A 17,454-nucleotide genomic window follows, 5' to 3' on the forward strand; every position below is an offset into this window, starting at 1 on the left:
GTTAAATGAAATTGCATTTTCAGAGCCCCAAAGGTTCCATATCCCTAGCCTTTTTGTCTTCATTCTGCAGAATGTGTACAATTGAGAAGTTGATTTCAAGTAGACCATAAGGACAAAAGAGAATTCTTTTCACATTTCTGCTGGATGAAATAATACAATCCTGTGGTACAATTACACTTCTAAGATTACAGTCCACAGGGCTGGCCCTACTTGTAGGCAGAGGAAAGACAATGGCTGATAGAGGATGGTGAAGTCCCTCCTATATATTGACAGAAACACCAGCTGTTACAATATAAAGCTGTCTAGCTGCTGTCTCACTCTCCATCTCAACTATAAAGATTAAAGAGGGGAATGGCTACTGGGTAAGTGAGCAGGCAAAAATGCAGCTATCTTGCAATGCACCCAGTAGGCACTAGGAATGTGCATGTGATACATTGCTTATGTAGTGCACTGGCACTAATATTGCTTCATCATAGCCTTTCTTTAAATGACCAGAAAACAGGCATCAGGCTGAGATGTGAGTAAGTAGGGTACTGTAAGACAGAACTTTATGTTTCACAAGGATTGCCCTGACCAGATAGCTTGCTGCCTTCAGTTACAGTGGAACAGACTATGTCATTGCTAAGATGCTGACCTAAGATCTGTGTAACTGTTAGTCAAGTGAGAAAGGCAACCAGCAAGTGTTTAGTTCAATTCTTAAGCATTTGTCCCCAATAAGTATCACAGGCAAACCTATGTGTATGTGTGTGCATGCACACACACACACATACACACACACAAAGAGAGAGAGAGATTCCAATTATTTTTTTCTTACTATATTTATGTAGATCCAGCAATTCTCAAGGGGACTAGAATAAAATCTAATACAAAAAGCTACAAAATCAAACCAAATAAATGGTAAAATATATACACAAATTTACTTGAGTCTAATGCGCCATCAAATCTAATGCACACCTTAATTTGCAAAATCCTGAAACCAAAAGAAGTATTTGCTGGCAAATGTAATGTGCAGTGGCAAAAAATGCACTCTTTGTAATTTGGCCAAAAAAAGACGTGCATTACAGTGGCTGCATGCTTACAACGCCTTCCTTAAAAATGAAAGTGCTAGAAGCAGTGTAATTGATTGATTAGTGGAACATGGAATAATGGATAACCAGACTGGATTCTGATTCTATTGATGAGACCTGACGGATTTGTTATATTGATGTATTGCTGTATTGATGTTTACTGTTTAATTAATTTGTTAGGTTATTGCTTTTAAATGCCCAATGATTTTGTACTGTGTATACTGAAACTGTTGCTGTTAACCGCTCTGAGTCGCCTAAGGGCTGAGAAGAGCGGTATACAAATGAAATAAATAAATAAATAAATAGAACACCAAAACTTCCAGCAACAGAAAGGAAAACCTTGGAGTTAAAGTAGAGTGATTCCACTTTAACTGCTATGGCTCAATGCAATGGGGTCATGGGGACTGTAGTTTTGGACTGTGGGAGCTGCCAAAGAATGCTGATGCCTTACCAAACTACAAATCCTGGCATTTCATAGCATAACATACAGCCACAGCAATTAAATTAGAGATGAAGTCCCTCAAATAGGAGCTCCAGGTGCAGCTCCTGAAGCAGCTTCCCCTTTTGTTTTAGCTCAGCAGTAAGATTAACATATTAGGCAAATCTAATGCACACATTAATTTCAGGAAGGGAATTTAGTCAAAAAAGGTGAAGATTAGATTCTCTACAGGTACTTTTTTACCCGTAGAGAGAGAATTAAACTAAAAAAACGTATCTGATTTCTAGACATGCAAAAAGGGAAGAGGGTACAGTTACGACATGTACCCTCTTTCCTGACAAATATTGTACCCGCATGCCATTCAGGAAGCATACTTGAATGGGTTTGTGAATGTATCAGAACATTCCCACCTCCTGCTCACTCTGTAGTCCCTCCTTTGTACCCACTACAGGCCAAATGTATGTCCTGTGGATTGAGAAAACTATGGACATGATTGAAGTACAAAATGGTGTGGAAAGAAAGAAAACAGAGAACTATATGGAAATACAAGAGAAGAATCAAAGAACTGCAATCTTTTATGCGAAGACAGGAACAACTTAAGAGTTAATTACTTTTACTTTTACATTTTCTATTAAGTGTAAGTTTATAAAAGTACAACTGGGAGAAGAGAAAAAACACCTTAAAGTACCTAAATTGAGGAGGACTATGAGCTCCAGTGTAGATTTGCTCTCTTGCTGCTTCTGGTCTAAAGGAGTTACATCTTACCTAAAACAAAAGAAAATTGATAATTGAAGTTGTGTCTACAATCTCAGATGCATAAAAAAATCCTTATAAATTGAGTGCAAGTACAAGAGCCAAAAAAAGCTTATTTGATTTCGGCAAATATGCTGAAATCACTAAGTTGTGGTAAGAAAATTTTAGATGGACCCTCTGATGTATAGGCAGTCCCCAAATTATGAACACGGTTCTGTAGGTTTTGTTCTTAAGTTGAATTTTTATGTAAGTCAAAACAGGCACTCCAGATATACATATACATACATATATCTATATTTATGTATCTTTGGAAAGCATAGGGAATGGTTGACATCCCTGTGGTGTTTGGTTTGCTGTCTGTGCCCCAGTTCAAAAGATTTCACCTCATTTTCTGCCCCTGTGATAGGATTTTGAAAATTTTGGCTTGTTGTGGAAACAAGGATGGGTGATAAAACTTCAATGGAAACCCTTTCCTCCTTGAGAACTCTTTCAGGGGTGAATTTCCCTTCCAAGGGGTAGATTTCTCTCACTTCCTGTTGTCTCACTCCCATTCTTAAGTATGAGTCATTTGTAAGTTGCATGTTTGTAACTCAGTGACTGCCTGTATTGCTTTAAGTTCAGAGGAGTAACCAGAAAATAATGGGTTAACTGAACTAAAGCAGTACCAAACTGAATGTTATGCCACTTTCAATAAGGAATTCACCTTCTTTCATATGCACATATACACAACAGGGAGCTGACCTGGGGAAAGTCCATGCAGATCCTCTATTTCTCCCTTAGTTTGATTCGTTTTAGTTCTTCCCAATGTTTGGTTGTTTGGTCTTTGCTTATCCACAAAGGGAATGTGGAAATCTTCAGCAGAAGGAAAAGGGAGGAAAACTAACCCACCTCCACCCGAGATCCATGGCTCAATAGCATCTCAGAGTTTCTTTTTGTAATCAAGAAGAATTGTCTGTACACCATAAAGTGAGCAGCTAAATTTTCACATCATTTCTGAAATGCTGCTTAGTATTACTCACGTGAGCGTAACTCAGAAAGAACAGCTGATTGTGGGTGAAGTCAATGCCCGGTAATAGGGCCTCCTCCTCTCCTTGTCTCTTTTCTTTGATCCATTTCCTATAAGCCTAATGAAGGGTACAATGGGAGCAAATTTAAGGAGGTGCAAACCTCATCGGCTCTTGTTATCACAACACTGTGCTTCAGTTTGTTTGTGGATAGGGTGGGGGTTGCGAGCGTAGAAGCAAAATTGCTGCTTACCCTAAAAGCCTCCCGCAAGCCTCCATTATCTGCAATGTTTTCTGCCAAAGTTCTTTTTCCTTTGACCTGAAAAATGAAAGAATAGGAATAATTAAGACCATTTTGATATGCTCTACATAAAATATTTCAATATATGGGAAAGTGGGGTGGGGAGAGATCTACAAAGAATCTCACCATTCCTCCATGACTTACATTCAAGCCTGCTTTCTTCCAATAATAGTTGTTGTACTGATTGATCATGCATTTTGTTTTCTCTTTAAATTTCTCTTCAGAGGCCAAAGACCACCAGGGATCCAAATTTCCATTTTTGTCATATTTACGGCCTGTATTTTTGTTTGCAAAAGAACAAATCTAAAGTTATATGAAATAGTTATGAACCTCTTTTGTGTCCATTTCTGGGAAAGATAGTGGGTTACAATCCTAATAAACAAACAAACAAACAAACCCCCATGAAAATTACTTAAAAAGAGACACTATTCTTAAAACATGCACACAGAAATTGGGTTTGTATTGGTTTTATTGATTTTATTGATTTTATGGTTATAATGCATGAATTGTTGTCAACTGTGAATTGATGTAATTTTGTGTATGATTGTTTTTATGATGCGGGCATCAAAGTGTGCCTTGCCTCTGTAAGCCGCCCTGAGTCCCCTTCGGGGTGAGAAGGGCGGGGTAAAAGAACCCCAAATAAATAAATAAATAAATAAATAAATAAATTATCTTATTTTAATCAAATTTATTCCATTTATTTAATGACTAGGAATTAACACCTATACATTTCTTGTTGTTTGAGGTTTCAGGTTGGGTGACATAATGCCATTGTGAGATATTTTCAGTCAGCCAACTTTAAGTATTACTGTGACAGAAGCAATGAGGGGCACTTCCATTTGTTAACTTGATTTGGGAATGGCCAGGATTGTCAGAAAAAAATTCCTTGTGATTCTAATTCTGACAATCTGTTTTGATGATGATTCAGTGTGTACCCAAGTGATCCCACAATATCTGCTTTGAAATGGGTTATCTGAGCCCACACTGCCACATCCGAACCACAATATCTGCTTTGAAATGGGTTATCTGAACCCACACTGCCACACTGCCACATCCATATTCCAGTTCAAAGCAGATAATGTGGGATTTTATTCAGCTGTGTGGAAGGGCCCCCGATTCCTCCTCCTTGTTTCCTTGTTTCCCTGATTCATTAGCTACCCATCTCCCTTCCTCTGGTGCTGAACTTTGGAGAATCTCAGAATCTCCAAGGCAGAAATAACCTAGGATTTTCTGCCTTGATATTTATTTATTTATTTGCCATATTCATATACTGCCCTTCTCAGCCCAAAGGCAATTCAAGGCGGTTTACAGTCGGCACAATTCAATGCCCCCAACAGCACAAAATACAGTTAAAACATTCAGCATGAATAGAAAACCATACAAATCAATAAAACCAATAAAAACATAAATCCCCAGAATCTCATTAGTGAATCATATTCTGGGTTAAATTACTGTGTGGCATGGCCCTAGGAAATGTTGAGAAGATGCAGGAATTACGGGGCAGAATGAAAAATAAGACAAGTGAAAGACAGGAAAGAAAGAACGCAATAAAGACCCAAACTTAATTGACCATAGGTTTAATGAATCAGAATTCCAGGACATCCCACACTCCAAACCAGAATTGAAGAACAAATGGTTCTCTAGAAGTTGTTGGATAACTGCTTACATTGGTACTAGCCAGAAATGAGGGGGATTGTAATTCAGCAACATCTGCTCCAAAGACGTCATTCAGTGGGCAGCCCACAATCACTTGGTAGCTTTAACATTGCAATTACATTGCTGTGAACTCAGAGACAAACAATATGGAAATAACTTTGAAGTAAAGTGAAATTATGGGTTAGTTAATTTACAATAGATTGCAACTAATTGGGAACATTGGCATAAATCAGTTCCTAACAACCTGAAGGTTTATATTTCTTAGAAGAGGGCTGAGAGAAGGGAAATGAAGTATGATGTACATCATAATCCTACACATATATTTTTAGGACTAAAACTCAAACAGCTTGGCCTTTCACCTACATAAGTGTGTAAAGGATTGTAACAGTTGTTTTGTTTTCTAATCAAAGAATGAAACAGGGATAGTTACTCACCATTATTATCAAATCCATGGGTGAACTCATGTCCAACAATTACTCCAATAGCACCATAGCTTAAAGACCTGGAAAATAAATTCAGTGCTTCTTTTAATATGTAAACAGCCCCATGAAACAGACAGAGGACTAAAATGTGGCTTAATTTGACATCTAAATAAGAATATCAATACTGCTGCAATCAAAAAGGGAATAGTGAACAGGAGAAAATCTTCCAAGAATCCATGGGGGGGGGGGGTAACTATGAGAGCTTGATTGTTAACAAAGGAACTTGGTAATGATTAATAGTTCATTGTGGAAGTAAGACTAATGTATTCATAAAAGACTGAAAAGTAGGTACACAGTCACATCGAACACTGCTCTCTAGGTACACGAAACCTATAAATGCCTTGTACAAATGCCTAGAGTACTGAACATGGTGTGTGTTTTTAATCAACAGTTTCAATTGAAGTGTTTGTATTAATGGACAAATCATATTTGATTGTTACATTAATATCAACAGTTTTCATGGTTTGTTCACAATTAACCTCTTGTCATCAATTAAACCCTTCCATAGAACAAGGGGAAGATAAACCTCACATTTGTCACAAGATGACAAAGAAATCATTTTAACAACTACACCTTTCAAACATGATTTTTCTTAAATAAAGGGGGTGACGGGTAATTGAACTCTCAAAAACACTTTATACCATTTGTTTTCACCTTGGAAGCAATGCAGGGAAAATGGATTGTAAACTCTTAAGCCTGGATGAGGAAAGTTATAAATCAATCAACACATTGTTATAATCAAAGATACCATATTGGGACATATGACTAATCAATAAGCATACATTGGTTATATCAAATGCGTAGATTTGTTTAAATTTGTCATTACCTATTTCTAGGGGCTCTGTCAAGAACCAGGCAGTGTTAATAAAAAACTAAAAAAGATAAAATACCTGCCTTCAGGCTGACTATTTAAATGCACACAAGGGACAAAGAGTAGAGGAAGAAGGAAGAGGTGCAAAGTCAGTTAAAAGGAATATGCATTGGTTTGGATGTGAAGAATCAAGCTTCTATCTCCACCATGGGATGAGCCGGGAAAGTGCCAGAAGTGAAAAAACTGAGATGAAGTATTTGCTTTTCCCCTTCTCTGGGTATTGAAGAACTGCATTGTATGAGATGGGTTGTAACTTTTCTGTCCTAAGGCCAGAGATAAGCTGTAAACAGGATGCCTTCAAAACCTCCTTTTATCATGTTAGATGGGAGCTCACCAGTGAATACCAAGTGCTGTAGGCTATATTTCAGAGGAAGGAACTGGGAAACCACCTCTGAATTCCTTGACTAAGAAAACATTATTAAAAATGCATGGGATCCACACAGAGCAGGAGGTGAAAAGTTAGTCATTATCACACATATGCATGCATGCACACACAAACTCAGCATACACACACACTTCTGGCTGGTCATGCAGGTGCCTTGCTCTGACATCAGACCTACCCAGAGTGTTTTAATGACAAATTTTAAACTTCCATTCTAATTTCTGTTTTATGTATTCTGTAAATATACATAATGGGGGATGCCTCGCTTGACAGCAGTATGTGTGAAAAAGATATTGGAGTCCTTGTGGATAACAAGTTGAACATTTGCCAACAATGTGAATCGGCAGCTAAAAAAGCAATTTGATTTTTGGCCTGCATCAATAGGGGTCTAGTGTCTAGATCCAAGGAAGTCATGCTACCCCTCTATTCTGCCTTGGTCAGACCACACCTGGAATGCTGTGTCCAATTTTGGGCACCGTAATTGAAAGGAGATGTTGACAAGCTGGAATATGGCCAGAGGAGGGTGACTAAAATGATCAAAGGTCTGGAGAACATGCCCTATGAGGAGCAGCTTAAAGAGCTCAGCATATTTAGCCTGCAGAAGAGAAGGCTGAGAGAAGACATGATAGCTATGTATAAATATGTGAGGGGAAGTCATAGGGAAGAGGGAGCAAACTTGTTTTCTGCTGCCCTGAAGACTAGGATGTAAAGCAATGGCTTCAAACGACAGAAAGGAGATCCACCTGAACATTAGGAAGAACTTCCTATCTATGACAGCTGTTCAGCAGTGAAACCCTCTGCCCCCGGGTGTGGTGAAGGTGCCTTCTTTGGAAGCTTTTAAACAGAGGCTGGATGGCATGTGTCGGGGGTGCTTTGAATGCAATTCCAACTCTATGATTCTATTTTAATATATATTTTATGGAAATATGTTTTAATATTTGTATTCTACTGAGTGTTTTAAAATTTTATGTGTTTTGGCAATGTTGTAAACCGCGTTGAGCAATGAGGAGAGGCAGATAAGAAAGTTGTTTTTGTTGTTCTTGTTAGCAGCAGAGGCTCTCCTGACAGTGCAGAACTTGGCTAGAGCTACTTGACAGCTAGAAATGGTGGTGGCAACATGGAGGAAGTGATGAGAGCCGCTCCAACAGATCTGATGCACTTCGGGGTCATTTAGACAATGGTCACAGATTCATCATAAACATGCTGGATACAGGGCTGCCACAGAGCATATTTATACCTTGCTAAACTACCCCCGATGTAATTGGGCTCTGTGAAATGTTGCTGAACTTGGACCAAATTGGCAGGCTGAACTCTCTTGTGGGAACTGTTATGGGTTCTGCCAAGACAGATTCATTGAAGATGTATCAGGAAAAATACTGTCCAGTTCCCAACTTGCTGGAGGGGTATTTGAGTTATGACTTGAACCTTCTCATCATCACTTAATATCAACTTGAGCGCTTATATTTTATACTTGGCCCTGTCAATCACAAGATGCAATCTGTGCAGATTTCACCAAGCTCTTCTTGAAAGTCCTGCCTAGAGCTTGACTTAGAATAACTTCACACTCCCATTTGTTTGAACATAATGATTATGTGTATCTCCTAGGATATGTGCATCATAGATATTATGGAAGCAAAACACTTTTTTAAAAAAGCAACATTCAAATGAATCTGTAAGATTTTAGGACTTCTTCTACAGTGTCTCTTGTTGAATATGCACTGTGTATACCTTCTGTGTATTGTCATATAATTTGAATTCCTTCACACCAATTCCATATATATGTACAATGGCCAGATTCTTATGATTCTGTGGTTTGTTTGTTTGTTTTGCATTGGTTCCCATGAGGCAAATAAAATGTTTTGCTATTATTTTATCTATTTCTTTTCCAAATTTCCAGGGGAAAAAAACAACCTTGAAGGAGACCCAGGATGTAGCTGTAGGGAAGGGGCAAATTTTCATGAAATTTTCCTTCAGTCCCCAAATCTATAGCAGCGTGGTATTTTAAAACTTCGAATGAACATTTAATCATCCAAAGAAGGGGGGAATTTAAAGATACTTATAAATTGCAAACATAGCATATAGAAGATGTTATCTTACTCTTCACAATGCTAGACATTTGGGGATTTAGGAAATATTTCATTAGTGGGGCACATTTCTTATTGGGGGGCAATGTCCCAATTATGTCCCCCTTAAGCTTAAAAAACTGCATCATGCAATGGCTCCTATCAACTGCAGCCCTTCTGTAAAAATGGCTTCAGACTTGATGAAGGTCCAAGTGCACTCTGACATTCAATTGTATCTTTCATACAATTTAATGATCCATAACATGCTAATTGCTTTCTGAGTCATGCCTAAAACTGGCAGGATTTAATTTCTACCCTAGCCTTTTATTTTGTTATATCTTCTACAAAAGACAGTTTGCATGTCATAAAATGCTTCCTGCTGATTTTTTCTCCCCTGTCACTGCAAAAATCCCATTACAGCCCTGAGGTTAAAATTATACATTTCAACAACGGAGTCATTCCCATTCTGTGACAAGTTTATTATTTTAGATTGTATTGTAGAACGGTCTAGCATCAGATATAAAATACAATCTTAAAAGTAAGCTCGTTCAACTTTCTGATAATATAAAGCAATGTGTCTAGAATATAAAATAAAGTTAATATTCCGTCCTCTATCACTGAGCCATTTTAGAAGAATTGCATGAATCATCCTCATTTGATTGTGTAAATAGCCTGATGATTGTGTTTCTGGAAGTGAAGCTTTTGGAAATGAGTGAAATATTCACAAACATTTCAGATGCACAAGAAACAGGAGGCATGAAATTGTCTCATGCCCTCCAATGGTCAAACTCCACTCAACTCAGTGAGAAGGGGAGAAGAAAAGAGAATAAAATCTTACTCTTCCCAGTAGGTTTAGGCAAAAGCAGCCTGCTGCAGCCTCTCCTTACTTCTAGTTCCCCTTTCATAGAATTATAGAATCATAGAACAATAGAACTGGAAGAGACCACATGGGTCATCTAGTCCAGCCCCCTACCATGAAGGAAAAGCACAATGAAACCACCCCTGACAGATGGCCATCCAGCCTCTGTTTAAAAGTTTCCAAGGAAGGAGCTTACACCACACTCCAAGGCAGAGAGTTCCACTGTTGAACACTCGTATGGTCAGGAAATTCTTCTTAATGTTCAGATGGAATCTCCTTTCCTGTAATTTGCACCCATTGCTCCTAGTCCTAGTTTCAGGGATAGCAGAAAACAAGTTTTCTCCCTTATGACACCCCTAAACATACATGGCTATCAGGTTTCCTCTCAACCTTCTCTTCTGCAGGCTAAATATCCTCATAGGGCATGGTCTCCAGACCTTTGATCATTTTAGTAGCTCTCCTTTGGACACCTTCCATCCTGTCACTATCTCTTTTGAACTGTGCTGTCAAGAATTGGACACAGTATTCCAGGTGAGGTCTAACCAAAGCAGAGTAGAAAGGCACCACTTTCCTCAATTGAGACATTACACTGCTTTTGATCCAGCCCAAAAACCCATTGACTTTTAGATCTGCTGCATCACACTATTGGCTCATGTTCAACTTGTTGTCCATAAGGACTCCAAGATCTTTTTCACATGGACTGCTGTTGAGCCAGGCATCACCCATTCTTTATCTTTCCATTTCATTTTTTCTGCCTAAGAAAATTCGTTTTGCTAGTTTTGGTCCAGCTCTCTAATCTTTTTGTTAGAAATCAACCTCACACTGCTCAAGTCTGCAGTCCTCAATAAGGAGCAATTAGTTAGCTTTAGGCTAGGCTGAGAGAATCCCCCCTCCAGCTCATGAATGTCTGTTAATGTATATATTTGTTCTCTCTCTCTTTCTCCTCCCATTTCCCAGCTGAAATCTCATTTTCCTCTGCTTTTTCCACTTTTGCATGCAGACCTCTCTCTACTCCATGTGTTTGAACCTACTGGCCCACACCACACGTTGCCCGACTTACTGGCAGGGCAATTCCCATGGGGGGAAGGGTCAACCGCCCAACTTCCCCTCATTGATCCAAGGCAACATGGGAAGCATCCCGTGTTGCCGCTACAGCGGCATGCTCCACTTTGCTACCTTTTAAGCACGGAGCTTCGATGGAAGTATTATTGCATCATGTAATGGGAGTTGGTGGGTTTCCTGCTTAAGGTGGAGCATACTGCTGATTCTTCCCCGTCTGATAAGGTTGCAAGAGAAAGAAATGCCAGCAGACTAGTGAAGGGGGGGGGGCATAAAACATGCAATGAGTAAGAACAGAAACACAATTGCAGGATATGTTAAAAAAAAGTGGCCTGAAGGACAGGAAGATAACTGAATTATAGAAGAAGAGATTAATGAGAAAATTGGAATATCTGAATTACTGTTTCAAACCATCAGGTTTCAAGAACTATGAGATGAAAGAACCTTGCAGATATCCATACAATCTTTTGCTCTTCCCTTTGTAATCAAAGCAAACAGGACAAAGATTTAAATATTTGTTTATTTTAATCCTGCATCCAAGAAGACGTTATTTCAGTGGTTGTTCTCCCTTATCTGTGAGAAGACTTCTGCACTATTTTTAAGCACTTCAAGATCTCAGCACGAAAATACCTTTGTGCAAATATATACTGCTTTTCTGCATAGAAAATGAGCTTGGAAGCAGGAACAATATTTTGAAGCAGGACACAGTTCATTTTCTGTACAATGCCCTTAAATGTGTCTTGTTGTGCAAGATATTGCTTCTTGATATTTTCTGTGTATTGAGCGGGGAAATGTTTGCAGGAAAACATGCTTTTATGTAGTTAATGGAAATGTATACAATTAACAATATTCACTGCTACACAATATATTGCTATCTTGAACTTTTTCCCTTGGAAATAGGAGTTTCAGCAGTCAGTTCATTGAATACTGACTTTTAACTGAAAAAAACACAAAGATTTTTTAAAATGCATTAAAACAAAACTCATGGAAACTTCGAATACCCTAAACCTGAGATATTTTTTTTGTCGTGTCAGGAGCATCCTGTTGTGAGAGAATTTGCCGTCTGCAAGGACGTTGCCCAGGGAATGCCTGGATGATTTTTGATGTTTTATCATTATTGTGGGAGGCTTCTCTCATGTCCCCGCATGAGGAGCTGGAGCTGATAGAGGGAGCTCATCCGCCTCTCCCCGGATTCAAACCTGCGACCTGTCGGTCTTCAGTCCTGCTGGCACAGGGCTTTAACCCACTGCGCCACCTGAGATGAGGATAGTGAAGCCTGGTGCTATATCCATAGCCTTTCTTCTCCCCTAAGCATCTAGATTTTACTTTAGAATACCCACAAACATGTACTAGGGATAAAAGAAGCATTTTCACCATGTGTCTAGGCCATTTTGGACCCAATGACAAGTCCCATTGGACGTGTCACTTTTCATATCCATATTGCATTTCATTTGTAAGATTTTATTTTTTTTACCTAGGATATTCTGTTCCCCAAAAGAATGGTTTCTGAAGTTCTCCAGCTGGAAATCCTATAATTCAAAAGAAAAAGAAATACGAATAGTCAATTCGGACCTACCGTATAATGAAACAGACCTTTGTTACTTTCTGTATTCAGGGTCAAGAGAGTTAATCAAATGGGTTAACACAATGTATATGAATCAGCAACATATTTTGCCCTTGCAAATGAACCAGACCATTAAGGCCAGATTCCCACATTTTAAAACACATTTAATACAAGCATTAGCATGCTTTCTTTTTGCAAAATGGCCAGCAATTAAAACAAAAAGCCGATCTAAAGTAGGTAGCTTATTCAATCACAAACCGAGAGCACCACAGCCCTGTGGGTTGACTTGCTGGGTAATTCCTGATGACCCCCATATCCAGACATGGCTCTCTTGCTAATTACAAAAACTCATCTCATGAGAAGGGTGATTGCTTCTAAAGATGCTGAGGACACTGATGCAACTAACATTTTAAAAAGAGTTTTCGCCATATTATTGAATGTCTCGTGTATCAAGTAACAGAATAGGAAAAGCTGATTTTGTGCAGAGTTGGGCAACCTGTGAATGTATGGATACAATTAGGTTATAAGACCCATGAGCCCTATCCAGCAATAGCCAATGATAAAGGATGATAAGAATTGTCAACATTTGGAGGACATACTTGATTTAATGCACAGGGTATCTGAGGACTAGGGCAATTGTCATTACTTGTATAGGTTTTGTTTTTGGGGGTTTTTTGGATTACAAATTTTATTTGATACATCTCAAGAATTAACAAACTTTTGGCGTACAAGACTTACTTCAGTATACATTATTCCAAAAGTAAATATTCCTTAAATGACACTTTATACATTCCTTAGATATGTATCACCCATCACTCCCCCCCCCCCCCCCCCATGGAACAGCAATTCTAAATGATGTCATTACATCAGTTTAACCATGTGGAAAGCCTGGTTCAAAATGCTATATATCTGTCGTCTCCATCTATCTTGTCAATTAGAACAGACCATTTCCTGTACCAGTCTTGTTCTGTATGACTATTTATATACTTGTTTTTCCTTTGATTGATGAAATCATTGCTTATATATTCCGATAGATAAGCCCACCAAGTTTTTAAATCCCATCTTGTGTTGTCTCTCAGTCCTCAGGCTATCGTAGCCTGTAATTTACTTGTATAGGTGACATATATGAGGAATGCAGCCCCAAGACACAATGCTTCCCTTGTGGTCTCCGAACCCACTGCCAGTTTTTCCAAATCCCCAGGTTGTTGTTTTTTTAAAAAAACTGCGTATGTTTACACTTGAGCCCCAAACTTCATATTATATCAACATACAGTATGATACCTCCCACATCCATGTGACAAGTATCTACAGCTGCATATATTAATACCCAACAAAATATGTAATTTCTAGACATTTTCTAGGCCCTTCAGCACAACTATGTGAAATTCTTGGGCCAAAAGTTCTTCACTTCCATAGGATTTGCTATTTTCTATAGTTTTGCATATGCATATGATGTCCAAGAATATATCCTCCAGGGATACAAGGGGTTTACTGTACTTTAAACAATGTTGAACATTATCATAACATTATCATAATTATTTGTAAGGAAGAGCAGCTATAAAGGACCCACATTTGGAAGTACTGTATATACTCAAATATAAGCCTAGTTTTTCAGCCCCTTTTTTAGGCTGAAAAAGCTCCCCTCGGCTTATACTCAAGTCAAGATTATTTATTCTTTTTTAGGCTGAAAAAGCTCCCGTCGGCTTATACTTGAGTCAAGGTTATTTATTCTTTCACTCTGTTATTAGTATTATTTTATTACATTTATTATTTTACTCTATTATTATTATATTTACATTATTTTGCTCTATTATTATTCTATTTATTATTTTGCTCTATTATTACATTTACAGTATTTATCCTATTATTATTATTATTACATTTATTATTTTAATCTATTTATTATTGTTGTTGTTGTTACATTTACAGTATTTTACCCAATTATTATTATTACATTTATTATTTTAATATTATTGTTATTATTATTACTTTTACAGTATTTTACCCTATGATTACTACATTTATTATTTTACTCTATTATTACTGTTTTTATTGCATTTTCATTATTTTACCCTATTATTTTTATTATATTTCTTATTTTAATAATAAGTACATTTACATTGAAGGAGGTTAGAATAATAGTTTAATAGGAGTTGGGCAGTCTTATCTTAGATTACAGTTTTATGTAAATATTCAGAAACATTTAGCCTATTGATGCCTCAATTAATGTAATTTTATTGCTATCTATTTTTATTTTGAAATTGACCCATAGTGGATGCATTTTCCACCCTGGGCTTGTATTCGAGTCAATACGTTTTCCCAGTTTTTTGTGATAAAATTTGGTGCCTTGGCTTATATTCGGGTCAGCTTATACTCGAGTATATACGGTACATCTGACACTATCCTTGCAAGGCCTCCCCCACCACCACCACCCAAAAAAAAAATTGCCATCTTCCTCCAAAAAAAAATGTTAGTATAAAAACATATTTTCAGAGAAGAGACAAGCTAGAGTGTCCAGTCTGGGTATCTCAATAAGAAAACCATGGCTAGGTCAATGGTTTGATTAGCTACACTTTCTTGTACCAGCGACAATTGTGCACTGTGTACTATCCTGCTGCTATATCAGACTTCTCAAGAGCCATATGGATTGCTGAAAACCTTCACCAGCAAGAAATTAACCTATTAAACCTTGTGGAGGTATTTCTGAGAACTTATAAAACATCCTCTCAGTGAGAGACCAAGCTTCCCTAACATTCTTTACAGCATTATTTCAAGGGATATACAAAATGTAATTCTTGTCAAGTGAAGCAACAAGCAATACACTTCTTTGGCCTGCCCATCTGTTGTCTGTCTGCTGTCATTCCCCTGCTGCCACTGCCACCTGTTTTGGCACTGATGTATGAGAGGAGGGAAAACATAAAATAGAGATATATTTTTCTGAAATTCTTTTAATGGACCACTGTTGTTTGGAACACGTCATAGAAGCTTGTTCCAAATATTATGAAAACAAAATAAGTATACCAGTGTGGACATCAAGACTTCTTTTTGATGTGCATTTTCTACATCAATATGTCACACCTGAAATAGTGCATGTGTCCTACTAAAGTTCTTGACTTTATGGTACTAAACCATTTCCAAATAAATATTGTTCACTTTTAGACAATAGAACAAGTCAACTATATGAATAACTAGGTAGCATTTTTTAAATTTTGAGAGCTTTCTGACATAGGTTTAGCTTTTTCAAATATTTCAGTGAAATTTATCTTATCAGCTAATATGATATGCTCTACAATTCTGCAATGTCATCATACAAATGTTTTCTAATAGACCTCACAACCTCTGGGGATGCCTGCCACAGATGCAGGCAAAACGTCAGGAGAGAATGCTTCTAGAACATGGCCATACAGCCTGAAAAACCTACAACAATCCATCTTCTAATAGGATTACAAATATGGTGCAGAGTGAAATGTTGTTTATTACTTATTTTATTTATTTACAGCATTTTTACCCTGCCCTTCTCAACCCCCGGAGGGGGGGGGGGGACACCAGAAATCCTTTGTCCTATTTGGTCATCTTTCCCCTCCAAAAAAGCATACACCCACTATGCCAATTTAGGAGCTCAATTATAATAGTAAAATAGTACCCACACGTGATAGTAGGGGTCATAGTTGAAATAATAGTGGTTGTCGTAGGAGCACCAACTCATAAAGTATCTAAAACCAGGAGGAATTTATTTTGCACATTGAAGACCAGAAAATCTGTCCAGATAGGCATTCACAGATATAGAGTGGAAGAATTGTATATGGCAATGTGAGTGGGAAACACAATGCAAAAAGTACACATTGTAGCACTTATAATAAAGATTACATGAATGCACTACTTAATAAATAAATAAATGAATAAATAAATAAATAAATACTGTTGAAACGAGGTGAAGATAATAAGCAACCTAACACTGGCTAATGTTTGTAGTGAAACAAAAAATGATAATGTCAATTAAAGTTTTGATTAAAGATTTTATACGTTGCAATTTGGCAGTTTTGATGCCACCTCGTTGTAAATAAATTTTCTTAGAAACTGTCCAATTTATTTTTTAAAGAAACCATTTCTACCTACAAAATCACAATCTAATAAGGATAATACAAAGAAAAATGATCGAGACAAGAATATATAGTATCTTAAACATCCTGCCTTTCCATGCCAATGGTTCCCTTGAATTTCCAGTTGTTTATAGTTATATAAGCAAAGGGACTGTGTAGCACATTAGAGATTGAGAAAACAAAGTTAGAAGTATAAACCTTTTGTAAGTCTAATTTCTCAGATTCAGGGAGTAAAGTACCTAGGAGCAGACCTTTATAGGCAGATAGGGTGTGTGTGAACAGAAAAGCAAAACTTGTATGATGATGACAAGTGCTTAATTTGCATCCTGTTAACATTAACAATGGTCACTGGGTGACAAAGGCTGGAGGAATCATGTTGCCTAAAGCTAAGGGAATAAGACAACCATATGAATGGTGGAGGGGTTAGCATATAGTGTGATGCTGGCTGGGAGATGTGATAAACTGGCTAAGATGACCTTTATGGGACTGGAGTGTTACCTCGTGTTATAATATCTGTACTTAAGTCATCATGATTACTGATCCCTCGTATCCAAGTATGAATACCTTCCATGTGAAGGGTCTTGGCTGTGGGTCTGTAGGTGACTGTACTTATGAAATCAATGATTGGCTTCTCACAAGCAAATTGTGATGCTTATGACAGCAGGACCTTAGCTCCCATTTTCCCTCCAAACAGACGGGGGAGATAAGAGTCCTTTCTATGCTTTTCTTTTTCCTTCCAAGTGGAGGCAATATAGGCACTAAAAAGATTGGTTCAGTTCATTCCTGGTTCGCTCTAAACAGAATGCAAATTAAGCACTTCAATCCCTTCTTTCTTATTGCTGCCCACTCAAATA

General features: G+C 37.7%; 1 protein-coding gene across 1 annotated transcript in view; it reads right to left on the bottom strand.

The window, feature by feature from the left end:
• The window catches only part of PHEX (phosphate regulating endopeptidase X-linked), a 140,944-nt gene that overhangs the window by 4,498 nt on the left and 118,992 nt on the right, over nucleotides 1-17,454 (bottom strand). Inside the window, exons 16-21 of the mRNA XM_060770102.2 lie at nucleotides 12,411-12,465; nucleotides 5,655-5,722; nucleotides 3,709-3,839; nucleotides 3,517-3,582; nucleotides 3,279-3,383; nucleotides 2,195-2,271 (exon numbers count right to left, since the gene is read on the bottom strand). Coding sequence (XP_060626085.2) covers nucleotides 2,195-2,271; nucleotides 3,279-3,383; nucleotides 3,517-3,582; nucleotides 3,709-3,839; nucleotides 5,655-5,722; nucleotides 12,411-12,465 — 502 coding nt within the window. The remainder of the gene's footprint in view (nucleotides 1-2,194; nucleotides 2,272-3,278; nucleotides 3,384-3,516; nucleotides 3,583-3,708; nucleotides 3,840-5,654; nucleotides 5,723-12,410; nucleotides 12,466-17,454) is intronic.

Source organism: Anolis sagrei, chromosome 3 (assembly GCF_037176765.1).
Source record: "Anolis sagrei isolate rAnoSag1 chromosome 3, rAnoSag1.mat, whole genome shotgun sequence".
Lineage (NCBI taxonomy): Eukaryota > Metazoa > Chordata > Lepidosauria > Squamata > Dactyloidae > Anolis > Anolis sagrei.